General features: G+C 41.8%; 2 protein-coding genes across 5 annotated transcripts; both read right to left on the bottom strand.

Moving 5' to 3' along the window:
• Positions 1-674: 674 nt before the first annotated feature.
• On the bottom strand, positions 675-15,731 carry LOC141006421 (M-phase phosphoprotein 9). 3 transcript variants are annotated; one of them, XM_073478624.1, is made up of 24 exons: positions 15,669-15,731; positions 14,648-14,919; positions 13,645-13,792; positions 12,133-12,222; positions 11,545-12,056; positions 10,976-11,141; positions 10,723-10,795; positions 9,366-9,469; positions 8,936-9,052; positions 8,212-8,684; positions 7,722-7,871; positions 7,285-7,372; positions 6,845-7,060; positions 6,579-6,626; positions 6,403-6,467; positions 6,124-6,225; positions 5,153-5,377; positions 4,901-5,070; positions 4,532-4,789; positions 4,020-4,140; positions 3,503-3,594; positions 2,945-3,144; positions 2,491-2,559; positions 675-1,639 (listed from the first exon to the last, which is right to left on the bottom strand). In XM_073478624.1, exons 2-24 carry the CDS (start codon positions 14,881-14,883, stop codon positions 1,538-1,540), a joined length of 3,825 nt encoding a protein of 1,274 aa, XP_073334725.1. In that variant the 5' UTR covers positions 14,884-14,919; positions 15,669-15,731; the 3' UTR covers positions 675-1,537. The 3 variants fall into 3 exon arrangements, with proteins under 3 accessions (XP_073334725.1, XP_073334726.1, XP_073334727.1); XM_073478625.1 differs by having other exon boundaries at positions 10,723-10,792; XM_073478626.1 differs by having other exon boundaries at positions 11,545-12,047.
• Positions 15,732-17,306: 1,575 nt separating this feature from the next.
• Positions 17,307-21,932, bottom strand: LOC141006172 (cyclin-dependent kinase 2-associated protein 1). 2 transcript variants are annotated; one of them, XM_073478312.1, is made up of 4 exons: positions 21,798-21,932; positions 19,339-19,442; positions 18,035-18,161; positions 17,307-17,927 (listed from the first exon to the last, which is right to left on the bottom strand). In XM_073478312.1, exons 1-4 carry the CDS (start codon positions 21,862-21,864, stop codon positions 17,860-17,862), a joined length of 366 nt encoding a protein of 121 aa, XP_073334413.1. In that variant the 5' UTR covers positions 21,865-21,932; the 3' UTR covers positions 17,307-17,859. The 2 variants fall into 2 exon arrangements, with proteins under 2 accessions (XP_073334413.1, XP_073334414.1); XM_073478313.1 differs by lacking the exon at positions 21,798-21,932 and adding an exon at positions 21,356-21,421.
• Positions 21,933-23,706: the final 1,774 nt, after the last annotated feature.

The raw sequence follows: 23,706 nt of genomic DNA, 5'->3' as shown, positions 1-23,706 counted from the left end.
TCATGTCAGACAGGAGCTCCAATGATTTCTACAGCTCTCATTTTTCTGTGATGGAGTGAGAGGAACATAAACTACGTAGAGTTTGGTTCAGTAGTTATTATAGCTGATCTGAAAATGTCCCGGCGGTGCAGTGGTAGTCGAGTGAGAGTTGAGTACAGATCCAGACCTTCTGGAGGACTAAACACCAGGATTCACATCAGTTTCTGCTCTGATCTGGAGATGTTTACCGACGGGAGGAGAGCTCAGAGGTTAGTTTTTAACTTTTGATATTAAAAAGTGGATTTATCTTCACTTTATCTCCTCTCTGCAACGTTACGTTCATGAAGTAAAGTACATTTCCCCTCCAGCTCCAGTCAGAAGTCGACATTACAGAACAGAAACACCCGACGATGGAGGTCACCTCCGGATCACTGCTGCAGTCTGGTTGATAAACAGGAGTGAAGATAAATCCACTTCTGAGGTATTGTCAAGAGGAAGATGAGACACAAGACCCAACAATGCAGTGAACAACATCCTCTGTCCTCAGACCCTCGAGTCCAGTGAGGAAAAACTTTAACATTTTTCAATGTTTCATCAGTTGCAACCCAAGACTCACTGCACTGTTTTACTGTGAGAATAATAAACTAGTCTGTTATAATAAGGTTTAATAAAAAGGAGCAACACTTCCATTTATCAAAAAAAGCTTCATTTATTGTGCAACAACAACATTATAGTTCCAGTGAAGTTCACGTCAGGTAGGAAAAACTGTATGGCAAAAAGGAAGCAGTGCAAGAAAATCCATGCACGAGCATCGCTGAAGGAGCAAAACGACCGGCTGCGTGAAAATGTCTTGACTGAAAAAGTGTGCTGGTTTGGATTTTACAAGTGGTTTTATAATCTGGAGGCTCCAGTCCTGTGGCAACTTTAAAACACAAAGCAAAACAAAGTGACGAGCAGCGATGGAAAGTAAACGAAGAAAAAAGGCGATTCGATTCAAGTAAACAAATATTTCCTTCAAGTTTGATACATTTGGCCCAAAACAATGAGAAATAATCTACTTCTATCACAAAATAACAAATCTGACGTACAAAAAACATTAAATAAATACATTTTAGGTCATGAAAATGGAAAAAAACATTAAAAATATTCATAAACACATGAACAAAAATGGCAGTTTTAGTTCCCAAGTGGATGTATGTCTGTGCTGGAAAAGTCTTTCTGATCGTCCACATTTACACTGAAACATGGTTGATTTTAAAAATCCACACCTGAATATGGCGAGTAAAACATATCATAGTTATATTTCTGTGACTAAAAAAGTAAACGACTTTACAAATCTGTGCGTTACTAAAAATATACTCCAAAAATTGTAATATCTTTCAAGACATATAAAAAATATCCCCGAGTAATAAGCAATACGTATAAAAAAGATGGCGTGTGGGTTCTGTACAGATGGGCGTATGGCACGGAGAGAGACTGGAGGACAATCGGTGCAGTGTATAAAACCAAGACACTAAGTTGTAGCATCTACACTGTAAATGTAAAAAGACAGACATTGCTATATGTTGGCAGAGGAGCGGAGGACGTGGAACCTCTTCAGGGTCATGCGGATGGATCCCAGCTCGCGGTTCACTCTCTCCAGACGATTCTCTAAGGCCACCTGAGGAGAGAGGAGGAGGAGCAGGAAAATAAATCAGTAACTACACTCATAATCGATTCATACTTCAAGTGTTAAAATGTTTGTAAGCTTCTGGTTCCAGATTATTAAATGTGAACATGATGCTGCTTTTTAACCACATTTGCGACGGTCAATCTGTCCACCACACTGTGGCATCACCCGCTGGGTTGTGGGTGTTTTGAAGCTTCAAGTCTGGCATTATATCGGTCGCCATCTTGTTTCTCTGGATATTTGGACGATAGGATGCAGCTGGGGAGGATGTCCCAGACTCAGGGCCGCTGTCCGGATAGTGTTTTGTTTTTTGTGGGCAGAAAAGCGCTGGCGGATGAAGCGTTTGTGAGCAGAGAGAATAAACGCTGCACGTGGGTTGCTGTGTGATCGACGCTGCAAGTTTGCTTTTTACTGTTTGACATTGTTTTTTTATACCATGAGCACCGAACAGACGTCCCCGCTGTCATGGCTCCAGCTATCAGAGGACGATGTGGGTACATGACATGATCCTGAACGACATTATGGCCTTTTCACAGAAAAAGTGCGACGGTGACGTCACCGGCGACTTTCTGAAAAGTTCAATGATTTTCAACTTGAAGTGTTCGATCTGAATAAAGACACCTCAGACACTCTCTCCTCATTGGGAACAACTGAACATCCAGACTTTAATAACATTTTTCTTGTACATGTTTTTGTGTGATTGAAAAAACATCCGTCCACTCCAGCGGCAAAGTGTTTCCATGTCTAATGTAGTTGAATTTTTTTTTTTTTCATCTGTCTGTTGTTCTCAGAAAAAAACATTAATACATTTATATGAACATGATCAATATCCAAAGTCTTACCTCATCTAACCTGGTCTGTAGACTCACTCTACCACCTGCTCCAGGCATCCGGCTCAAAGCCGCCTCAATCTGCCCAACACACACACACACACACACACACACACACACACACACACACACACACACACAAATAATTATATTGATGAAACAACCGGCACATGAATGAAACACTGGAAATGCTGGGTGTGTGTGTGTGTGTGTGTCTGAACTTCCTAAAAATAGCAGTTATTCATGATTGGTATAAAAACAATGAATTCTGTGTTACATCAGAGGTCACATGGGATTAGTGAGATCGAGTCCTGCTGTTAAAGCCTGAATGTCGGAGATACCGGCCTCTTTAAACTGAACAACACGGAGCTCTTTGAGTGAACTTCCTGTGCTGAGGTAATTAAAACTGTCTGAGTGGAAACAAAGCCGTGTGCGATGTGACGACCTGATAGTGAGCTCGTCTCACCTGCAGTTTCTCCTGCGTCAGCTCGTCAAACAGTTTCTCGGCCTCAGCCAGCGAGTGGAGTCTATCCAGGAAAAGTGGAGCCGAGTCCTCGAAGGAGTCCTGCAGGCTGGATCCAGGACCGGCTCCCTGCTCCTCCCAGCCCAGCTGGGAGTTTCCTGCAGGCGGCTTCACGCTACCAGAGGACTCTGACTCCTGGAGGTCTGAGGGAGACGAAGACAGAGAATCAGATTAGGAAGCTTCCGCCCTTTACAAAAGAAACCCTTTAATGCACTCCAGTAAAACAACACCACCACCTACTGTGACCTCAATAATTAACGTACAGGAAAAGTATCGTCTTTCCGGGAGCGTCGACGAAAACTAAATGAATGAACATGAACTGTCTTAAGTGAAAATTACAACTGCATCAGTTGCAAACTAGCAAAGACACTGCGCACTGAGCATTAAATAGAGCTCTTGACGTTCTTTGTAATTAGGATGAAGTATATATGATGTATATAAGTAGAAAAACATCTGTGAGAATTTTAAAAGATCTTTTGGAGCTTGAATATTCAGTCTTACCATCTTCTCTGTCCGCTGACGTAAACTGGAGTCTCTTCCTGGGACTGCTGTTGTGGAATGAATGACGCCTCTGGTCAACTTGTCCTTCGAACCTACAGACAGAAACACAACGTGATTTTATTATTTGTTTTATACAGTAAAGTAGAACCTCCAGTTGAGTTTATAAGATGGAGAATTTCGATAAAACTCTTGTTAATGAAGCTGCAGTTCTGTCTCCGTCCCACGGGCTCACTGAGCTGTTTATAGTTTACTGAATTTTAACAAGCTGTGACTTCTATTTGAGCCACTTTGCATTATTTAAAAACAAAAGTGTTTTTCAGGCAGTGTTTCATAAATTTTTTACGACAGCTGTGTTGCATATTGTCAGTTGTGTGTAACTACTTTAACTCGATGCTCAGTGCTCAGACATGAGATTGGTATCGAACTCCCTGAAAGAAAATGAGTAAGTGCATTTCTCAAAATATCCAACTATTGCTTGAAAGCAGACACCTTGCTGGAGATGTTGTGTGTTTCTCACCTTTTGAGCAGGTGTTCCTCTCGTGGCATCATGCCACCAAAAGCGGTGGAGTAGTTCTCGGTGGGGCAGCGTTTAGGACTCGACTTGGCAGACAGGGGCATGAGTAAAGTTTCTCTCTTTGCTGGATGGAAGAGAAAAGTACGCCGTTAATTAAAACTTTGATACACCCAGACAACATTAATTAAAAACTACACTCTCCAGAGAATTTTCAGTGATCCACAAAATTAAGAGAGATTTAATTGCTTTTGTTAAAAGGTCTTTGGGTTCGTGTCAAATTTAATATTAACAGTTTGTGGTTAGGTAAACAGCTTTGCTCCTAAAACAATGAAAAAAAGCTTGAAATTGTGGAGTTATTTGGCAAAATGTTTGTTAGCATGTAAAAAATCTGTGGCACCGTCTGTGTTTATTGTTAGTCAATCATTTTAACTGATTTGCTTCGTCAGTCCATTTAAACAAAGAGAAAAGAGTCGCAGACTGTGAGGTGAGTGTGAAAGGCCCGGCAGGACACATACTGGGTGTAGTTGGGGGAATGTTTCGATGGGCTGGAGGAGGCAGGGAGGATGATCTGTGGCCCTCTGGAGACAAACTCCTCTGAGCTCTCAGCAGCGCTGCTCCACTGAGGCCTTTGGCTCCTCCTTGCTCAGCTCTGGCCACGACTCCTCCAGGTTTGACCACCTCCCTGTCCACCTTCTGAAGCCCGACTCGCTCCTGAATCACGTCTTTGTGTCTCCGCTCCACAAACCCGACTGTGGTCCTCTGAATGCCGATCCCTGCAGAGAAAAATCACACAAAGATGTTCATTATTAAGGTGTTTGATCAGCCTATAATTAAGTCACAAAGCGATCAGTCGATAAGTTGATTGATGTGGGTGGTGGTCTTACAGGGGGCCCGGCTCTCCGTCGCTCTGGTCTCCTCCAGCTCTATCAGGGCCCTCATCATGGGCGTCAGGGAACAGGACGCCTCTCTACGACCGGCCTCCCACTGCCCGCCGCTCTGCTCCTGGTGTCTGGGCTGAGGCAGAGACTGTTCACACTCTGGGGGAGACGCACACCTGCAGAAAGTGATCTCAGTAAATCGCCTGAAATCTTCACTAACTTTGGTTGAGAAAATTATCCACAACGATAAAAACCCACCTCCAGCTCCCACCGGCTGGAGACACGTCCACAGAGCTTCCAGCTCCTGATGACTGCTCATTTATTGGAGACTGTGTCTTCTTGTAGACACTCGATTGGTTAGTTTGAAGGAAAGGTGACTTTCTGCCGCCGTTTAGCTGATCAGAGGGAGACTTCCTGCGGGTGACGTCTGGCTCTGCCTTACATTTGCTGGGTGACAGCAGCAGGTCAGGATGGTGGAAAAGACTGTGGACATGTTGAGAGGAAGTGCCAGTCAGGTTTTTAATCCATTGTTAATAGTTGTTTTATCATTAAAGCAGCTAATTGATTCTGGTGATCCCTGGTCTGCAAACTGAAGTTAGCAGTGCACTTCCCCAGTGAATGTTTGTTTGGGCATTCGTTTAACGAACCAGGGTTCAGGAAGAGATGCGTGTTTATATTTGTAAGTCAGATAAGAAAGAGACTTTAGCATGAAAGCTACTGTGGGTCATGGCTCTTGTGTATGCGGTTACTGTCTGGCTCTAGCTAAGTGTTAAATGGACAGTTAATCCAAAAAAAAAAAAGATTTTTCCTCTTCCTAAAGGGCTATTTATCCATCTAGATTGAAGCCGTAAAGATGTCTGACTGCTCTCTGAAATAATTGAACTAGATGACACTCTTGTGTGCTTGTGGTGCTCAAAGCGCTAGCAGAAATCAATTTTAAAAGCTCAACAGCAACGTCTCTTCCCAGAAATCATAACTCGGTTTTCAAGATAACCCACAAACCTTGTTGTGAGCAATTTCAGAAGAAGTGTGCATCTACTCATGGATGAGAGGCTCGTGCTCGTCGCAGTGTGAGATGTGAACACGGCGTCCTCCCAGGCTGAGCTGTAACTTCAGCTAGCTTAGTTAGCTTAGTTAGCTTGCCTCTCACCCATGAGTAGATGCTTCCATCAGCTTATAACGCCTACTGTAGATATGAAAGACAGATTATCAGGCATTCAAGAGCTTACCCAGCCCCAGACGGTTGTGTGTTACTGTGGGAAGCATAACGGGCTCTGGCCTGGTTCTCGTGCTCCAGCTGCTTCACCTGAGACTCCAGTTTGGTCACGACTCTGAAGGGACAGAGACAAACATGGTCACATGGTCTCAACAGAGAGACAGATGACTGGTTAAGATCACTTCTGCTGAACTCTTGAGCTCATCACTATGATACTTTACCCCTTAATTATTGATAGGGATGTCACAGGTGTCAGTTAGTGTGTGTTATACTCTACAGCCGATCCACTCACCTCTTCAGCTCTGATATGTGATCATTGGCATCCAGAAGTTTGTTCTCTGTTGACACCAAGTTGTTCTGCAGATACAAAAAAAAAAGTTAAATAATTGAATTGAGAGGTTGAACATGACTTAAAGAAACCTGATTTCAAAATGATCCGACATGTTTCAATGCTAAAAGATCCATTACCTTCATTCCCTCGTGCTCCTTCACCAGAGAGTCATATTCACCGAGGAGCTGAGGAAACAAAACAGAGACCTCCATCATCATTAGTGTTGACAGAGAGTTCGAGAATGTAAAATGTAATACAGATACACCGACCCAACTCTTTCTCACTCACTCACTGTCTTTATCACTCTACAGCAATAGTTTTCATCAAGGTCCCGGTGAGAAGTGGAACTTTAGAGGTCAGAGATGAAATACTATATTTTCTCTCACATCACAGTCAGACTCACATCCTGCAGCATCTTGTACTCCCTCTCCCTCCTCGCCTCCTTCTCGTCGGCCTCCCTGCAGGCTTTCTGCACCGCCTCCTCCAGCTGCCGGACGTGGTTCTTCAAACGTGCGGTCAGAGCGTCCTTCTCTTTGCCCGAGCGTTTGCTCTCCTCTAGTCGCTGCTGCAGAGACTTCACGGTAGCACCGGCTACGGCGTACCGCTCCGGCCATTCTGCCTAACAATGCAAAGTCACATCGAGATTTAGGAACTGGAAGAATTTTAGGGATTTAAAGCTTGAAAGCTGCAAGTCAATTCATATTTTTGTAAATAATAAGACTTCCTGGCTAAAAAAAAGGACATTTTAAACAACAGACTTTAATCGCTACATACACACAAGTATAACAGATGCTGATTAAAATAAATAATCCAAAAAACAAAACAGATTTTGAGGAATGTTACCAGTTTTTTCTCCAGCGAGCTGTTTGCTGCCTCGAGTTCTTGTACACGACTGTTGGCCTCAGCCAGAGCTTTCTCCAGGTGCTTGCACCTGCGGATTAACAAAAAATCACAACCGAAAAGAGTTGGAAAAAGAAAAAATATGAGCCTAAACTGAAGTATAATGTCATGTTAGAAATGTGATGGCATCTCAAAACTTGGTCACATTAAAAAGAAGTCAATACTTAAGAATAAATGGTCTGTTTTTCTTGAATTTCCTCTTTGATTAGGTCAACATATTAACTATTAAAGAGTTGAGTATAAGTACACATTTTAGCAGCATATTTGCTCTTTATTAGTCATAAAACACGTATTAATGCTTTTTTTTTTGCATGACCATATTCTACAACTTCAAGCCCATTAATTCAGACTTTAAAATATAAATATAAAGTAATACACACCTCTTTGTGAGGGCCTGGTTGCTCTTCTCTAAATCCTGGGGCAGATCTCTGAGCTTCAGTTTGTCTCTCAGGACTTGAATCTCAGACTCATAATAAGCTTTCAGATCAGCCACGTGTCGAGAGTGTTTCTCTCTCAGGTTCTGCCTCAGTCTGTGGAGACAGAAGAGAAAGGAAAAGATGAATGAAACTGTTTAAAGTGGATGACTTCTGTCGGCTCACATAAATCCAGATGAGGCACTCTGCAACGGAAACGCAAACAACTCAACAACACAGTTATTAAGATGCTTTCAACTATCCATCCTTGAAACATTTTGTGTTTAATTCTATGTAAATGTTTACATTACCGTTTTATCATTTCAATTTTGTTTTTTCTTCACTTTCTTCTTCCTTGTAGAGCTTTATAAGCATGTGTAAATATATAGTTATTTTAAAATCGAGCATGAGCACCCCAGTGTGAACGAATACTGCAGCCTGTATGTGTTTGACTCACAGAGAAAGGACGACAGGATCCTCTAGTGATGAAGCTCTCTCCATGTGTTGACTGGCTGCAGGCCGCAGGGTGGCACCAGAGGCTGAACAAGGCTTCAGGGTGCTGGTGTGGGTGTGACTGCCCTCCTCCTCGCTGGCTAAGGGGGCACTGGCTCTGTGTTGCTGGCTGGATGTGTGGGAACACGGCTGGGGCTTATCATGGGAGGTAGACTGGACTGCCTGGGATACCCACATGCTTTGCACCTTAGAGGGAGAAGGACCGGCAGCTGAGACGCTGGAGGTATCAGAGATACAGTCTGTATCTCCAGGGTTGGGACTGCACTCCACCATGCTGTCAGGGGTCACGGGGGTCCCTACTCTGGGGTAGAGGTGGGGCTGAGCGGCGAACGAGGGGCTGCTGAAGTGAGAGGGCGATGTGAAGCCGGAGGTTCGATCTGACTGCCGCTGGTTGGCTGCTGGGTCCAACGTCAGCACCTACAGCACAGAGAGAGAGAGAGAAGAGATCTTCTGTTTCTGGTACCAATTCTGATACCTCAACTTTGTGTATCAACCAACACTGTGTTGCTGAGCTGCATACAGGTGTACGATAAATATATAATGTGGTATCGGATCAGCGCATAGACTCGTGTACTCGGCAGTGTTGGGGCATTTCTTATTCTGGTATCAGAACAGTTGTAAGTGAGAGGAACTGTCAGGGGATTACTGATGATGATGATGTGACATACCTGTGGTGACAAAGGACTGGATGTAAGCGAGCCTTCCCAGTCTGAGCGTTTGCAGTCTGTTCTTTGCTTGTTCTGATAGATCTCTTTGAGCGACAGCCGAGGCTCCTGAGAACAAGGCTACAAGAGACGGAGAAGAGACACCAGTCATCTCTGATTATTGTCAGTTGAGCACCTCAAATATAAATGTGCATAGGTGGGGGATGGTGTCGGAGGGTGCTTATTTCTACTCGACAATACAAAGTGTAATTACAAAAGTGGGAATCTGGAATCCACAGCTTCATTAAATAGTTTTATTGGTGAGTTTCATGTCTTGAATACGTGTTAATTCCCTACTATGGTTGCAAAGGTTTGAGATTTTAACAGCATGATAACCGTCACAGAAAAATATGTCTGTCCTGATTTGGATTCAGGTCCAGGTGTTATTACTCACAAGACTCATAGATGCCTCTTGCAGGAGGAGGTAAGCGCCGCTGTCAAAGCTGTCCGGTAGAGGATGATACAGTTCAGTCTCATTCAGACGCCAATAAGTGAGGCCTGAAACAGAGAGGAGAAAGTCGTGATTCATTAGTTCATCTACTCGTCTGTACAGGAGTTTAAAATGACACCTTGTAGATAATTCTGGCAGTGATGGCCACCTTGATACAGTCCATTTTAAAGAAAAGTCTGGTGATCTATATATCAACAAATGAGCCGCACTGTTGCACTTTCATTACCATCAACACACACACTGTAGTTCATATCGGCTCAGTCTCACACACACACCTTCCTGCTGCCACAAATACTCACTAGAGCACCAAATGTGGATTAATCCGCGCTGAAAATAGTCGCCAACAAATGAACCATTTCCTCCTGTTGGAGTCACATTTAATAAAATCTACAGTGAGCAGCTGTCAGAGGAAATTAATGAGATTTGTTTTAAGAAATTAAACTATATATCTGTGAGCTGGTGTCAGTAAGAAGGGAAAAAGAATCAGAAAGTTCTGATTGATGGAGCAGCACATGACTGTTTTTTGTCTTTTCATGGAATTTGTTGCAATAAGAAAAATATAAAATATTACCAGACTTTAGGGCTGGGACTATTATTATTTTCACTGTCAACTGATCTGTTGATTATCTTCTCTATTAATCAATTGGTTGTTTGGTCTTTAAAAAAGTCAGAAAATTTATGAAAAATATTGATCAGTGTTTCCAAAAGTCCAAGAAGACGTCTTGTTTTGTCCACAACCTAAAGATATTCAGTTTATTTCAGTTTTAATAAGCTGGAATCAGAGAATTTTGACTTTATTTTAACCTGAAACCTAAAATCAAAATAGTTGGCAATTCATTTATTAGTTGACAACTGATCGATCAACCAGACTTATCCTTTAAAAGCATGAATGAAACAGAGAGCACATTAAAAAAGCTGTAAGAATAAAAAAAAATATATTTAGAAGTAAAATCTGTCACATTGTTTGTCTCTAAAACGTTTTGCTCTGCAGTCTCAGGCTTCAGGTGACGACCAACAGAGCTGGTGCTTAAACAGTTTATAAAGTATAACCAGCAAAAAGTCAAACATTTGTAGCTTGTTTAAGGAAGTAAATAAAGGAAGTGATATGATTTCACTTCCTCATGAAAAATCCCTCTTTGGTACAACAGTGCCATCTTACTGTCACTTGTGGTAACTGCAGCAGAGCTTCGTCTTTAATAAGAAACTGTAATATCCTGCAATGTTTGTTTTATCACAGTGATCTCTTCACACGGGTCAAGTGTTGCTGCTGTGCGTTTTGTGTGAGTCAGTGAGTCGTTACCTGATGCCTCAGACATCAGGCTGTCGCTCCTCCTCAGGGGAAAAGAGCTGGATGACGGCCCAGCCGCTCGCTGCTGAAACCCAATAGAGATGAATGGATTAGATGCAGCAGAGGGAATGTAATCAGGACGACCACAACAGACATACACACTGAAAACAAACACACTCCAGATGACGGGCAGAGATAAACACTGGAGTTTTTTTTATATATAATCCCTGCAAAATCTTATGTGATTGCTCGTGGTGATATGTACCTGGTCCTGGGAGTCTGAGCTCTCCGGGGGGGGTTGTTTGTGGGACTCTCTGAGGCTGCGTGGCTGCTCCGGGTACTCGGGGATTTGGAATGAAGCTTGTCCTGCTTTGCTCTTCTTGGGCCTGAGTTTTTGCCTCTGGGCCCACGAGGTCAACAGCTGGCTGGTGCTGCCAACAGAACCGGTCAGGATGAGTAGCAATATAATTTAATCAGAAAAGGTGTTTTAACAGGGTTTCTGCAGGGGTCAGCAAGTGAAATCTAAAGACATTTTTTAGTAACAAACAGAATGTGGTGCTGTCCAAAGTATGAAATGTATCAATGAAAAACAGCAGAGACGATACGGCCTACAGTCGACCACCAAGCCATTATAGATAATTGAATATTGTGATATTTGCTGTTGTATACAATTTCAGAGAGTTCAGAGTTTTTAAAGTAATATTTAGCATTTGTTTTACTGTGCTGTCGAGTCAGTTGTGTTTGTAATGTCGGCTGCAGAGTGCCTGAAATCAATGCTGACACCTTTACATAAGGAGTTGTGGTTGGTGTGTTGTATGAACTACTCAGACATACCCAGAGGTTCTCTGCTGGTACGATGAAGGGTTAGCTTCCTCCACTCCCACAGTCCTCTCATTGGATAAATCTTGCTGACAACCAATCACGGCTGTCTCTGTGATCTCCTGGAAGCTCGAGGGCCAGTGATGCTTCTCCCTCTCTTGACCACCATCCTCATCTTCCCCCGGAGACCCGGCAGGTTCCAGACCTGTTTCCCAAGCAGACAGAGTCCCGTAGCCACTGCTGAGCACCGTGGTCGCCCGCTCCTCCCCCTGCTGGTTGGCGGTCTCTGATCTCTGGAGCGGAGGTGAAGGGGAGCTAAAGGGGGTGTGGGCAGGGGCTGCCAGGCTGTCGTTGTCACTAGCCACATTTTTGGGGAGTGTGCGGTCACTGGTGAGGAGGGGGAAGATGTAACTCTTTGTGTCTGGGGCAGTTTTGGTCACAGGAGTTGGAGAGAACTCGGTGTGTGGCTGGATGCTGGCCGGGCGGTTCTGGAGCTGAACCAGGGCCTTAATTTCATCCTGAATCAACTGGAAAAAAGCACACAGGATAAACAAACATATTTACCCATCTCACGTAATAAGACACGACTAAATCCAGGCTTACCTGTATTTGGCACTGGTATTGTTCTTGCTGAGCAAGTATTTGCTCTTGGTATTGCTTCTCAACCAGCTGAAACAGATGCAGCCATCGGCCCTGTGGAAGAAGAGGCGAACAAGCGTGTCATGAACCATCATCACTCACAGACAGATGTTTTCTTTTTCTTTCTAAAATGGGTAAAATCTTATTTTATTGTAGAACTGCAGACTGCTTATTCACTCAACCCCTTCCTGTGGAAACTTGAAGCACACTGTGAACAAAATCAACATTAATGACATATTCATAGATTCTGGATGTTTCAGTGTGGAGTCAGGAGGAGAATCCTTAAAAAAAACCATATCAGACACAAATTATAATTCCAAGCAGAGTATTTTTGTGCCTTAAAAGACGTCTGGAGGAGATATGTTAATTGCTATAGTGATATAATATGCTGCTTTGTGAGTGTGTGTGTGTGTTGTAGACTTACAGACTCTTTAGTGAGTAAATCATTTTTTTAACAATGTGAATGTGTCTGAATGTTACAAACAGTCAAATGTTCAGTGGTGTAAACAGACTAAGGCCCTCTTCTCCCTACCACTTAGGCCTAGCCCTCCATTTTGCACGTCCACATCTAGGTGTGCGGTGTCCTGATTCTTGATGTAATAGGGGGTGAAGTGTTGGGGCTACATGGCCCTCCAAATGGGAGGTTTTTCAGAGGCACACTTCTAACCGAGGGTACTGAGAACTCTCTGCCGTTTCCTTTTCTTTATAACAGGCACCAAACAATCACGACAGTGCTGATGTCGCATTAGCTGACTAGTGCCGCTTTTCCACCAAAATAGCAGGTCTACACAGGATTTTTAAATGCAGGTCAACCCACAAAAAATCACCTATTGACCCCGTTCCCACTTCCAGCAGGCAAGGCTGTCTGTGATTTTCCATCTGAAGCGTTATGTTGAACGTCACTGATGTCATTCTTCTTTAACTGAATTTGCCTGCGTATGTCCTGTGTGCAAATATCCATGTGTGTATTTGTGAAGGAGTGAGGGGAGCAGCTATGAAAACTCCAATCACAGAGCTGATAGAAGTGATGTACAGAGCAACAATAACTCTCCAGTGATGTGATTATACAATAAGTTACTAGAGACATTATAATGACCAGAGATAAGTGTGTTTCTCCCCAGGTATGTGACCTAAAAGGCCTCCAGCCTGATGAACTAGCAGTGAAGTGTCTTTGTGTTGCAGCATCACAGTTGTCTGTTCTCTACAAATCACATCCTGCGTCTGAAAAGATCAGCTGCAGTGTGCTGCTGTGTGTGTGTGTTTGTGTGTGTGTACAAGTGTGTGTCTATCTTACTGTCAGGTGTGATCCGCACAAAAAATAAAAGTGACAGCTCAGAAATGAGGCTGCCAGCTGCCAAACGCAGCGCACAAGAACAACTACCACAGCAGTTAACCCCGACTCCACTTCCAACATCATCAGCGTGCATCTACACTTCTACAGCAGCTACAGTCCACAGCTCTGTAATATTCTCCCACCTCACAATCCTTCCAGATCTCAGGGTCTGTCTCTCCACTGCTCTGGATCTCCTGCACCAAAGCCCGCAGGGTCTCAAGGGAGCTTGGGTTGATGAATGGGAGGCTCTTCCCTTGTTCAAATGCTTCATCTGTGCTCAGACACAGACTCCTAAGATCATAAATCAACATTAAATCACACACTGTACCTAGGGATGGAAATATATGTTTATTAGAGTCATTTTTTTTTCTTCTGGACCCTCTACACCATCCTGCAACTAAGCAAAATATTCTACCACATATAAATTATATTACATTTGAGTCTATTTCAAGGAAATTCAGAAAACTATAACAACGGTTCTTCATGGGAAAAAGATGTCAGTAACTTATAATAATTCTGTCATGTACATAATTTGTAAATTCAACCACATTATCAAAATGGGTGAAATCTTATTTTACTGTAGAACTGGGCAGAGTTCACTGATTAGATCAACATTAGATTGAACCTCTGTGATTTAATGCAAGATATTCTCCCACATATAAATGTTATTAATTGATAAGAAGAACATTTAAAGGCCTATTCACATGGGACTGGTATTACCTGGACAGAGAAGGTTATAGGTCATGTTCCAGTACAGCCACAAAGAAGATTTTACTTGATCTAAACGAGCTGCAAATGTGTACTAATGCTTGAAACACATGCAGAAAGTGGCCAAAACTATATTAATGATGTGGCTGCTGAAGAACAGACACTTCACTTCTGAAAGCTGATGTTACATGAAGCCTCGACATCATATCCAGGAGATAATGTCCGGAAATATGAGTAAAATAAAGACGTTTATCCTGTGCGAATACACCACAGGAAAAGCAAATGTGGTTGTAATTTCTAAGTCACATGAGGTCCCCTGGTAAGACGGGTCCCGTGAGGACAGGGCTTAACAAAAGATTGGTGTATTGGCCACTGTTTCGTATTTTATCTCTGTATTTTTATATTCCACGTTCAGTCGAGCGTGTACGGACACTGCACCTGATCTTGTTGCATGCTGGTGTGATGTCCATGGGCCTGCTCTCCACAGTGCCTCCTGTTGTTTGGGAGGTCGTGTGTCTCTCCTCTGAGACAGCCAGCCCCGAGGCTGACGTCCCCTCAGAGGACACCAGAGAGGTCTCGCTCTCTTTGCCCCCATCCCCGTCCGCACTGGCATGGCAATGGCTCAGAGCCCCCGAGCTGGACACATCCTCAGAGATACTGTCATCTGTGGACATGTTTATGGGCCCATGCAGCGTGGGTCAGTCTGACAGCTGGGGAACCAAGAGAGGGGGGGACACAAGAGGAAGTGAGAAAAACATATTGTCAGTTGGAGGCGTTTCACAACTGTCAGAGGAATTTTAAAAAAAGCAGGACCCAGATGTTTATTACACAGCTGTTAGCAGCAGCCTCAGTCCATGTCACATGTCTGACCTAACATCTGCAAGTGTTGACAACACATCAATAAAAACACAAAAACACAAATGCTCAAGCTAATGTGTAAATGTCAGGCATTAGCATCCACTTCTCTGTCTGTCCTGACCCCCTTGCTTCCTGTCTGTGAGAGCTCGGTTTGATTGGATGGCTAATTAACTTTGACACCTTAGCAAAACAACACAATCTTACAAAGCACCAACAGATGTCTCAGCCACAGTCGTGCAGCCGATTGTGTAATTAAACAACAACATGCACATTAGCCGCGTTAGCTTCGGTGTCTGCCCGCCGTACCGACGCTGCGGGCGGGCAGAGCGTTAAAGTTGGCTGTCAACTAAGCGGGCTCAGTTAGGCTAAGTTATCCAGCTAACGCGCTAGCTACAACTACCACTGACACGCAAAATGAACTGGTTAGCTAGCTAGCTAAGTTGGGCTAAGTTGGTATATTACAGGTTTGTAAGCAGCGCGTAGACAAGCGGGACAGCGCGGGCGAAATGATGACACACACACACACAAACCGAGGGATAAACACTGTTTTATAGAAGAGAGAGTGACGCAGATAAGCTTCATTAAATAAGACTTAACCTACCCGTTGACTTGGATCGTCGCTTCATCCATATTTCTCTGTGAGTAGACGAGTCGGCTAGCTGGCTGCTGGTTGGCTACTGCACTGCAGTGATCTCCGGCTGCTGTAACGTCCGCAGGCCGCGGCGCCATTGGTCGAAATCGCGATCAAAAATACGGAGCTGTGATTGGCCGTCGCGTTCACTCTGTGATTCTATTGGCTGCTCGGGGAAGAGGCGTTCACATCTGCTGGGACAGCAGCTGACAAGAGGAGAAACACTCAACCATCAGCTGATGAACCTTTTCCACAGGATTTAGATGAGCTGATCTCATCTGTTGCTACTCTGAGACCTCTCACCTGTGTTTTTATTAATCACATTTATTTTACTGATCCAGCTGCTGTTTATCTTCACAGTCCCGTGTGTTTTCCTTCTGCAGCCCAGACCCTCAAGGCAACCATCTGTATACACACTTTTTGAATTATTCTTACGTTCATATATTAAACATACTGCACTTTACATGCACATGCAGTTAATTTAACTCCGTCACCTCACTCTACAGCTTTGAGCAATATCAGTATACCTCCTATATTACAGTATATTACTAGAATTATACAGTTAACATTGTAGTCCTCTCTTAAGGATCTATTTTCATCTATTATCAAGTCTTTTTTAGTTAATGTATATGTTATATTGTGTAATGTTTCCCACATGTCTATCTATCTATCTATCTATCTATCTATCTATCTATCTATCTATCTATCTATCTATCTATCTATCATTCTTTGCATATAATGTTGTACCTACACTTGAAGCACAGTGATCAAGTGAGCTTCAACTATCAAAACCAGGGCCAGAATAACCTGTTTAGGGGCCCCGGGGCAAAAAAAAACCCACCTGCTGACCTCTGTGCACTTTGCATTTTGTTGTGTATACAAAATTTAAAAAATGTCTGGTTGATGTTTCTCAAAAATGAATATTTTGCGGTTTGTGGTTCTGCATAAAACAGATGTTTTAAACACATATCCTTTTCTTTTTGCTTTCCTTTTTTGTTTTTTTGCTTTTGCTTTCCATTTGGTTGTTTTTTACATTTTTTAAAAAGTTCCCAGTTGATTCAATTGTTAAGGAGACGTGCTGCAACACTGTTTTGCTGTGAAGCTCCAGAAATGTTTAGTGGACTAGAAGATAATGACTGAATTTTCATTTTTGGCGTGAACTGTTCCTTTAAGCTGCTGGGACTGATAACATCCCTGGCCGTGTACTGAATGCCAATCAGCTAGCTGATGTTATTACTGATCATTTTAACATACCATCCTCCCAGGAGACTGTTCCCACCTGCTTTGTGACAGCCACCATCGTCCTTGTACTGAAAAAAGTCTGCAGTGTCCAGGCTAAAGACAACCATTTGATTTTGTCGCCCAATCCCATAATTTTTTAAGTGCTTTTGGGGGCATTTTAAAATATTGATATATACTGTACATTGCATATCACAATATTCTTTTAAGGCCATATCGCCCAGCCCTAGCCTGCAGTCTCCTTTACTTCTTATTGTCACTTACAAGCAGATTTTTTACCCCTTTAGGAAAGAGTTTGGCAGGTAAGTGTCTCATCAGAACTGGACGATGAATGTCTGAAATGCATTGAATCACACAGTGACAACTATATTGAAAATACAATTTATTACACTGAGTAATAAATACATACAAAGATGCAAGTAACAGCATTTTCCTTTTTTTAATACCAAAACCAACCTCAACACGAATGAACTGATGCATTTGGCACATTTCTGTCCCTCACTCACTCAGTCACGTGTGTTATAGGGGTCTGAAAAACAGACCAAATACTATCAAAAAGAAGAAGTCTTCTCCATCTACCCCTGTACAAGCCATGCACTGTCTAAGATTAACCCGCGGGCCCGTTCGCATGCATAAATCAACGTTTTAAATATGAAGTTGAAAACTAAGATCCCAAAAGTGGGGCATAAAAACACATGATACCCTCTCAATTGAATTCCAATAACCCACACATGATTTAAATGATCCTGCAGAACCGTCAGGAGTCATGAATTGTGTTTTTTTTTCTCTCTAGGAGCTCGCTTTTTCCATCCTTTGTTCATTTACTTCCTCTTGTCGAAGGAAATGCCATGCAAGTTATTTATTTTGTTTCATGAGACACACGCTGTTAGCTCTTCTTGCAGGGAGGAGTGTGTGCTTGCAGCTAGGACCTGGCGTTTCTCTCCGTCTCAGCCAAGCACTCGCGCACCAACCCTCTGGCGTGGATTATTCCTTTGAAGAAAGGCAAATATAATTTAGATTAACAAACTCTGAATCACCCGCAGCTACACTGTATGTTTTGCACTGGAACTGTTCTGCATATGAAGGTTTACACTTACCTCTTTTCAGTCTCTCCATTGCACTCTTACTTCCAGCATACGTGGGCCTGATCTCCTTTCCGAGCTCTTCGATGATGGCCAGCAGCTCTGCATATTTGTTCTGAGGCACTTGACTACCGGAGGAGCCCTGAAGGTCGAGCAAACAGAACAAGACAAGCCAGGTTCAACACAGTTCACACTGGGCTCTGTAGATGCAGAAGACACTCTTAATCCTGATAATATTTCAGCGAGAACAGAAGGAGCGTCGCCTTCAGTACAGAAAATAAGGAATGTAAAATATTAATGTGTTAACAATCTGACAGCAAAATGAAAGCAGGAAAGAACAGACACTTTTTTAATCACATTATTTAATCTAATTTATTAATCCTAGTCATGTGGATCACACGTCGTTTTCAGAACCTTTAATTAAAGGGACAGTTCACCCAAAAATGAAAATTCAGTCATTATCTCCTCACCTCCATGTTGATGGAAAGTCAGGTGAAGACTACAAAACTTCACCCGACTTTCTATCAGCATGGGGCTGAGAAGATAATGACTGAATTTTCATTTATATGTAGTAAAAGTGGCAATCCTACATTAAAGAAGGCAAACCTGGAATCATCCTAAAAACATTTCAACTGACGGTGAAGTTGCTAAAACCCTTAAATTCACATAAAAATGAACAGAGTCTGGTTCGGTTTTATCCACTACTGTCGTTGCTCCCCTGCTGCTTTGTTCGGTTGGAGAAGAAAATTATAGCAGACTAATCAATTGATTTTATCATTTAATTTATAAAAATCAATTACACTTAAGTAGTAGTTGCAGACCCTTATCTATTCATTTTGTTGGGTCAAAAATAAAGCAATAAAAGGAATCATCCTAAAAAAAAGTTTTTGCTTTAGATTAAGTTGCGGAAACCCTTAAATTTCCATAAAAATGAAGAGTCTGGTGTGATTTTGTTCGCCCCCGCTGTTTTGTTCATCTGTAATATTCAACCTCCAACATAAAATGTCGTACACTATTTTATCGTTTAATTGTTCGTTAATTTAAAACAAGTCTCCAACTACTTCAGTAGTTTAGGAGAATGTTGCGACGCTGTTTTGTCGTGAATGTTTTGAAGACTACGAAACTTCACGCTACTTTCTATCAGCATGGGGGTGAGTAGCTAATGACTGAATTTTCATTTTTGGGTGAAGAAAAAGTAGGAATCCTACACTGTGAAAATACTCCACTACAAGTAAAAGTCCATTTGTTTCTATTCAAACAGGTAGAAGCTTGATGAAATGCCTGTGTGGTTCAGTCTGTGTCAGTTTAATTTCAGTTACCTGTGAGAATCCCAGAGATGGAGGTCCATAGTCGCTCAGAAGCGGCCGGTAGGACTGCTGCAACGTGGCCAGGTTAGCTGCTGAGGGAGACTGGAGGCTTCCAACTGTTCAGAAAACACAAGATGGCATCAGTCAAGACCAGGAGGACCAAAACAGCCACATCTACATTTACAAGGGCTGCAACTCACATCTTTCTTCTTTATCAATATATCTATTAATTACTTTTTTAAGTATTTAGACAATAAAATGTCAGAAGACACTGAAAAACACCCTCTCAGGACCCGAGGTACATCTTCAAATTGCTTGTTTTGAGGGAGAAATAGGTAGATATTTAATTTACAATTAGAATAATAAGAGTAAATCCTCACAGTTTAGATACTGCAAACCAGAGCATGCTTGGCCTTTTGCTTGATAAATCGACTCAAATGATTAATTGCCACTGGGCTTTTAGTTGCCAGTGGTTAACTTTTTAACCTTACTCCTGTATTTTGTTTTGTCCTCATCTCTCGATGCTTCCCTGCTGCTTTGTTCAGCTGTAATATTCAATCTCCAACACATCATCATTCAGTTTTTTTTAAATCAACTAATCGATCAATAAGTTGCTAAAAAATAAGGCAACGTTGGAATCATAAAAACAGAAAAAGTTTTCGCTTTAGATTAAGTTAAGTTGTTGAAATCCTTAAATTTCCATAAAAATGAATGGAGTCTGGTGAGGTTTTGTCCTCCTCAGTTTTTAATTTTTTTTTTATATATATCAACTAGTCGACCTAACAGAAAGTTTTTCTGTTCGCTTTAGATTAAGTTGTTGAAATCCTTAAATTTCCATAAAAATGAATGGAGTCTGGTGAGGGTTTTGTCCTCCCTCACACTGCTCCCCTGCTGCTTTGTTCGACTGTAATACTCCAACACATTATTGTTCTTTTTAAAAATTGACTAATCAATAAATAATTTATATATATATATATATTTTTTTTTTTATTTTGTTGGCCCAAAGTTAGGCAACACCGGACTCATCCAAACAGAAAAGTTTTCACGCTTGCTTAAAATCCTTAAATCCCCATAAAAGTGAACGGAGTCTGGTGAGGGTTTTTGTCCTCCTCAGTTTTTAATTTTTTTTTTTTTATATCAACTAGTCGACCTAACAGAAAGTTTTTCTGTTCGCTTTAGATTAAGTTGTTGAAATCCTTAAATTTCCATAAAAATGAATGGAGTCTGGTGAGGGTTTTGTCCTCCCCTCACACTGCTCCCCTGCTGCTTTGTTCGACTGTAATACTCCAACACATTATTGTTCTTTGTTTTGTTTTTTTAAATCGACTAATCAATAAATATTTTTTCTATATATATTTTTTTATTTTGTTGGTGCAAAGTTAGGCAACACCGGACTCATCCAAAACAGAAAAGTTTTCGCGCTTGCTTGAAATCCTTAAATTCCCATAAAAATGAATGGAGTCTGGTGAGGGTTTTGTCCTCAGTTTTTTTTTTTTTTTTTTTAAATGTTTTATATCAACTAGTCGACCTAACAGAAAGTTTTTCTGTTCGCTTTAGATTAAGTTGTTGAAATCCTTAAATTCCCATAAAAATGAATGGAGTCTGGTGAGGTTTTGTCCTCCTCAGTTTTTTTAAAAACATTTTTTATATCAACTAGTCGACCTAACAGAAAGTTTTTCTGTTCGCTTTAGATTAAGTTGTTGAAATCCTTAAATTCCCATAAAAATGAATGGAGTCTGGTGAGGTTTTGTCCTCCCCTCACACTGCTCCCCTGCTGCTTTGTTCGGCTGTAATACTCCAACACATTATTGTTCTTTTTTAAATCGACTAATCAATAAATATTTTTTCTATATATATTTTTTTATTTTGTTGGCACAAAGTTAGGCAACACCGGACTCATCCCAAACAGAAAAGTTTTCGCGCTTGCTCAAAACCCTTAAATCCCCAGAAAAGTGAACGGAGTCTGGTGAGGGTTTTTGTCCTCCCCTCACGCCGCTCCCCTGCTGCTTTGTTCGGCTGTAATATTCACCCTCCGACGCGAGATGTCCTCGAAGAGTCATAAAAAAACTGAGAGGCAGATCAATCAGCAGCTCCGACCGAGGAGCATCATGGAGGAAACGGAACAAGGCTGGCTCAAGAAGACACAAGTGATACATTTTTGTCACCGTGTAGCGGCTCCCACCCGGCGGGACCAGGACCCGGGACGACGGAGAATCGCATTTTACGAACCGCCGCCTCGTCGCCGCGCATCGCCGCCGTGTTTCTCGGCCGACTGATATCGCGGATGGCGCTCTTTTACATTAGTAATAATGGCGGATATGAATTAGCCTAGCTCCCAGGATCTGACCCTATATATATAACTGGACAAAAACTACAGACACGGTCTTTCTCCAGGTATTCTCCGAGACCCCGAATTTAACACTCGATTTTACGCACGGATACTTTGATTTCCCCCCGTTTTTTCTCCTTACCCTGGTTCCCAGAAGTTCCCGGAATGTGCTGATGGACATTGGGTTTATAAGACATTCCCAGAGACATTGTAAATTAAAGAAATAAAAATGACCCGAAATTCAGTGAAGCGTCTGTCTCTCACTTTTTGTTTACAACAGCGGCACCGGCAAATATGGCCGTCACTTTATATTGACACCCACTATGCTTTCTAACACTGATACTATCCATTGCGGGTTATCATGTACAAAAAAAAAAAAAAAAAAAAAAAACACGGTTAAAACGTGATTTCCAGCAGAAAGAGACGGATTTCACACACGGTTTCACAGATTTACGCAGCACCCGCCGGGAAAAAGTGGACTTTAAACAAGACTTTTTAAATAAAAAAGGCAGTGTTTAGAAAGAAGTGCTCAAATGTCGCGTTTGACTTTTTTCCTCCTCGCATTGCTGAAGTCTCCTTCATACATTACATTACGTTACATTTAAGTCAGAAAATGGTGTTTTGTGTTTTTTTACTTAAAGTCGGTAACCGTGTCCGCCCGGGTGAATGTAACCAGAGGTGAAGACTCACATTAACCCGGATGAGTTAGTGTTGTGAAAAAATGTCTTTGTTGTGTCAAAGTGTGAGCTTTTCTGAGAGGAACAAGACACAAAATAAAAAAAAAAGAGAGAGAGAGAGAGAAAGCAGCTGGAAGCAGTTTGCAGATACCTGTCTTTGTCTGTGGGGGCGCATCCATTGCTTCACATGAGAATCTGTAGTTTTAACATGAATAAAGGAGAAAAAGGTGACCAGGAGGATCCACTCGTGTTAAACCCTCAGTCTGTCCCATCAGGCCACATGGTGGGAGCTCTGGCCCAATCCTGGCCCCCCCAGTGTCCCAGTGTCCCAGTGTCCTGACCTGAGGGGCCCCTGTGGTGTGAGAGGATAACCCCCCCCCCCCCCCACACACACACACACACACACACACAAAGAGCAGATACCAGAGGGTGACTTCAAGATGTGTTTTAATTTGAAAAAACAAACAAAAATATGTGTATTTTATGTAGTTTCATTATGAAATTGGCAAAAAAGCAGCAGGGGAAGAAGTATTCAGTTTTGATTTTTAATTCTTGTTTTTCAGCGCTCAAAGTACAAATAACACAAATCAGACCCACAACATTTATAATACACAGTACATAAATATGATCAGTTGTGGGAGAAGTATTCAGATCATGTACTTCATTAAAAGTACCACTGCAACAACAAAAAAAGCATCATAAGATTTTATTTTTAATGATTAATTCAGTTGTTTTTCAGCTCCAACAGTACAAACAATACACAGTGGTGGCATGTAACTAAATACATTTACTTGAGTACTGTACTCACCCTTAGAAGTTTACATTTTGTGCTACTTCGTACTTCCACTCCGCTACATTTTAATATTACTCTGCAGATTACAGATTACAATTTTAATTAGATATATTTGATCCAATAATCGATCGACCCATAGTATACAGTAGATACATGTAAATATATGTATCATTTACTTTTACTTGTACTTTTGATAATTAAGTACGTTTAACATCAGACATTTTAAGATTTTTACTTGAGTATTACTACTAAAGTAATGTTTAAACATGATATCTTTACTTTTACTGAAGTATTCAGATCATTTACTCAAGTAAAAGTACCAGTATAACAAAGAAATGCTTCAGAAGTTTTTATTTTTAACAATATTTTTGGTTTTTATTTTAGCTCCAGCAGTACAAACAATACACAGTGGTGGCATGTAACTAAATACATGTACTCGAGTACTGTACTTACCTCAAATGTTTCCATTTCTGCTACTTTATATGTTGTATATGCGTCAGGAGGCAGGTTGTAGCTCTGTATCACAAACAAAAGCACCAGGAGGTAGAAGTATACCAAGCTTTATTGAGCATTGCACTCAT

The sequence above is a fragment of the Pagrus major genome, chromosome 12 (assembly GCF_040436345.1).
Source record: "Pagrus major chromosome 12, Pma_NU_1.0".
NCBI lineage: Eukaryota > Metazoa > Chordata > Actinopteri > Spariformes > Sparidae > Pagrus > Pagrus major.
This window is presented reverse-complemented; position numbering and strand designations above follow the sequence as displayed.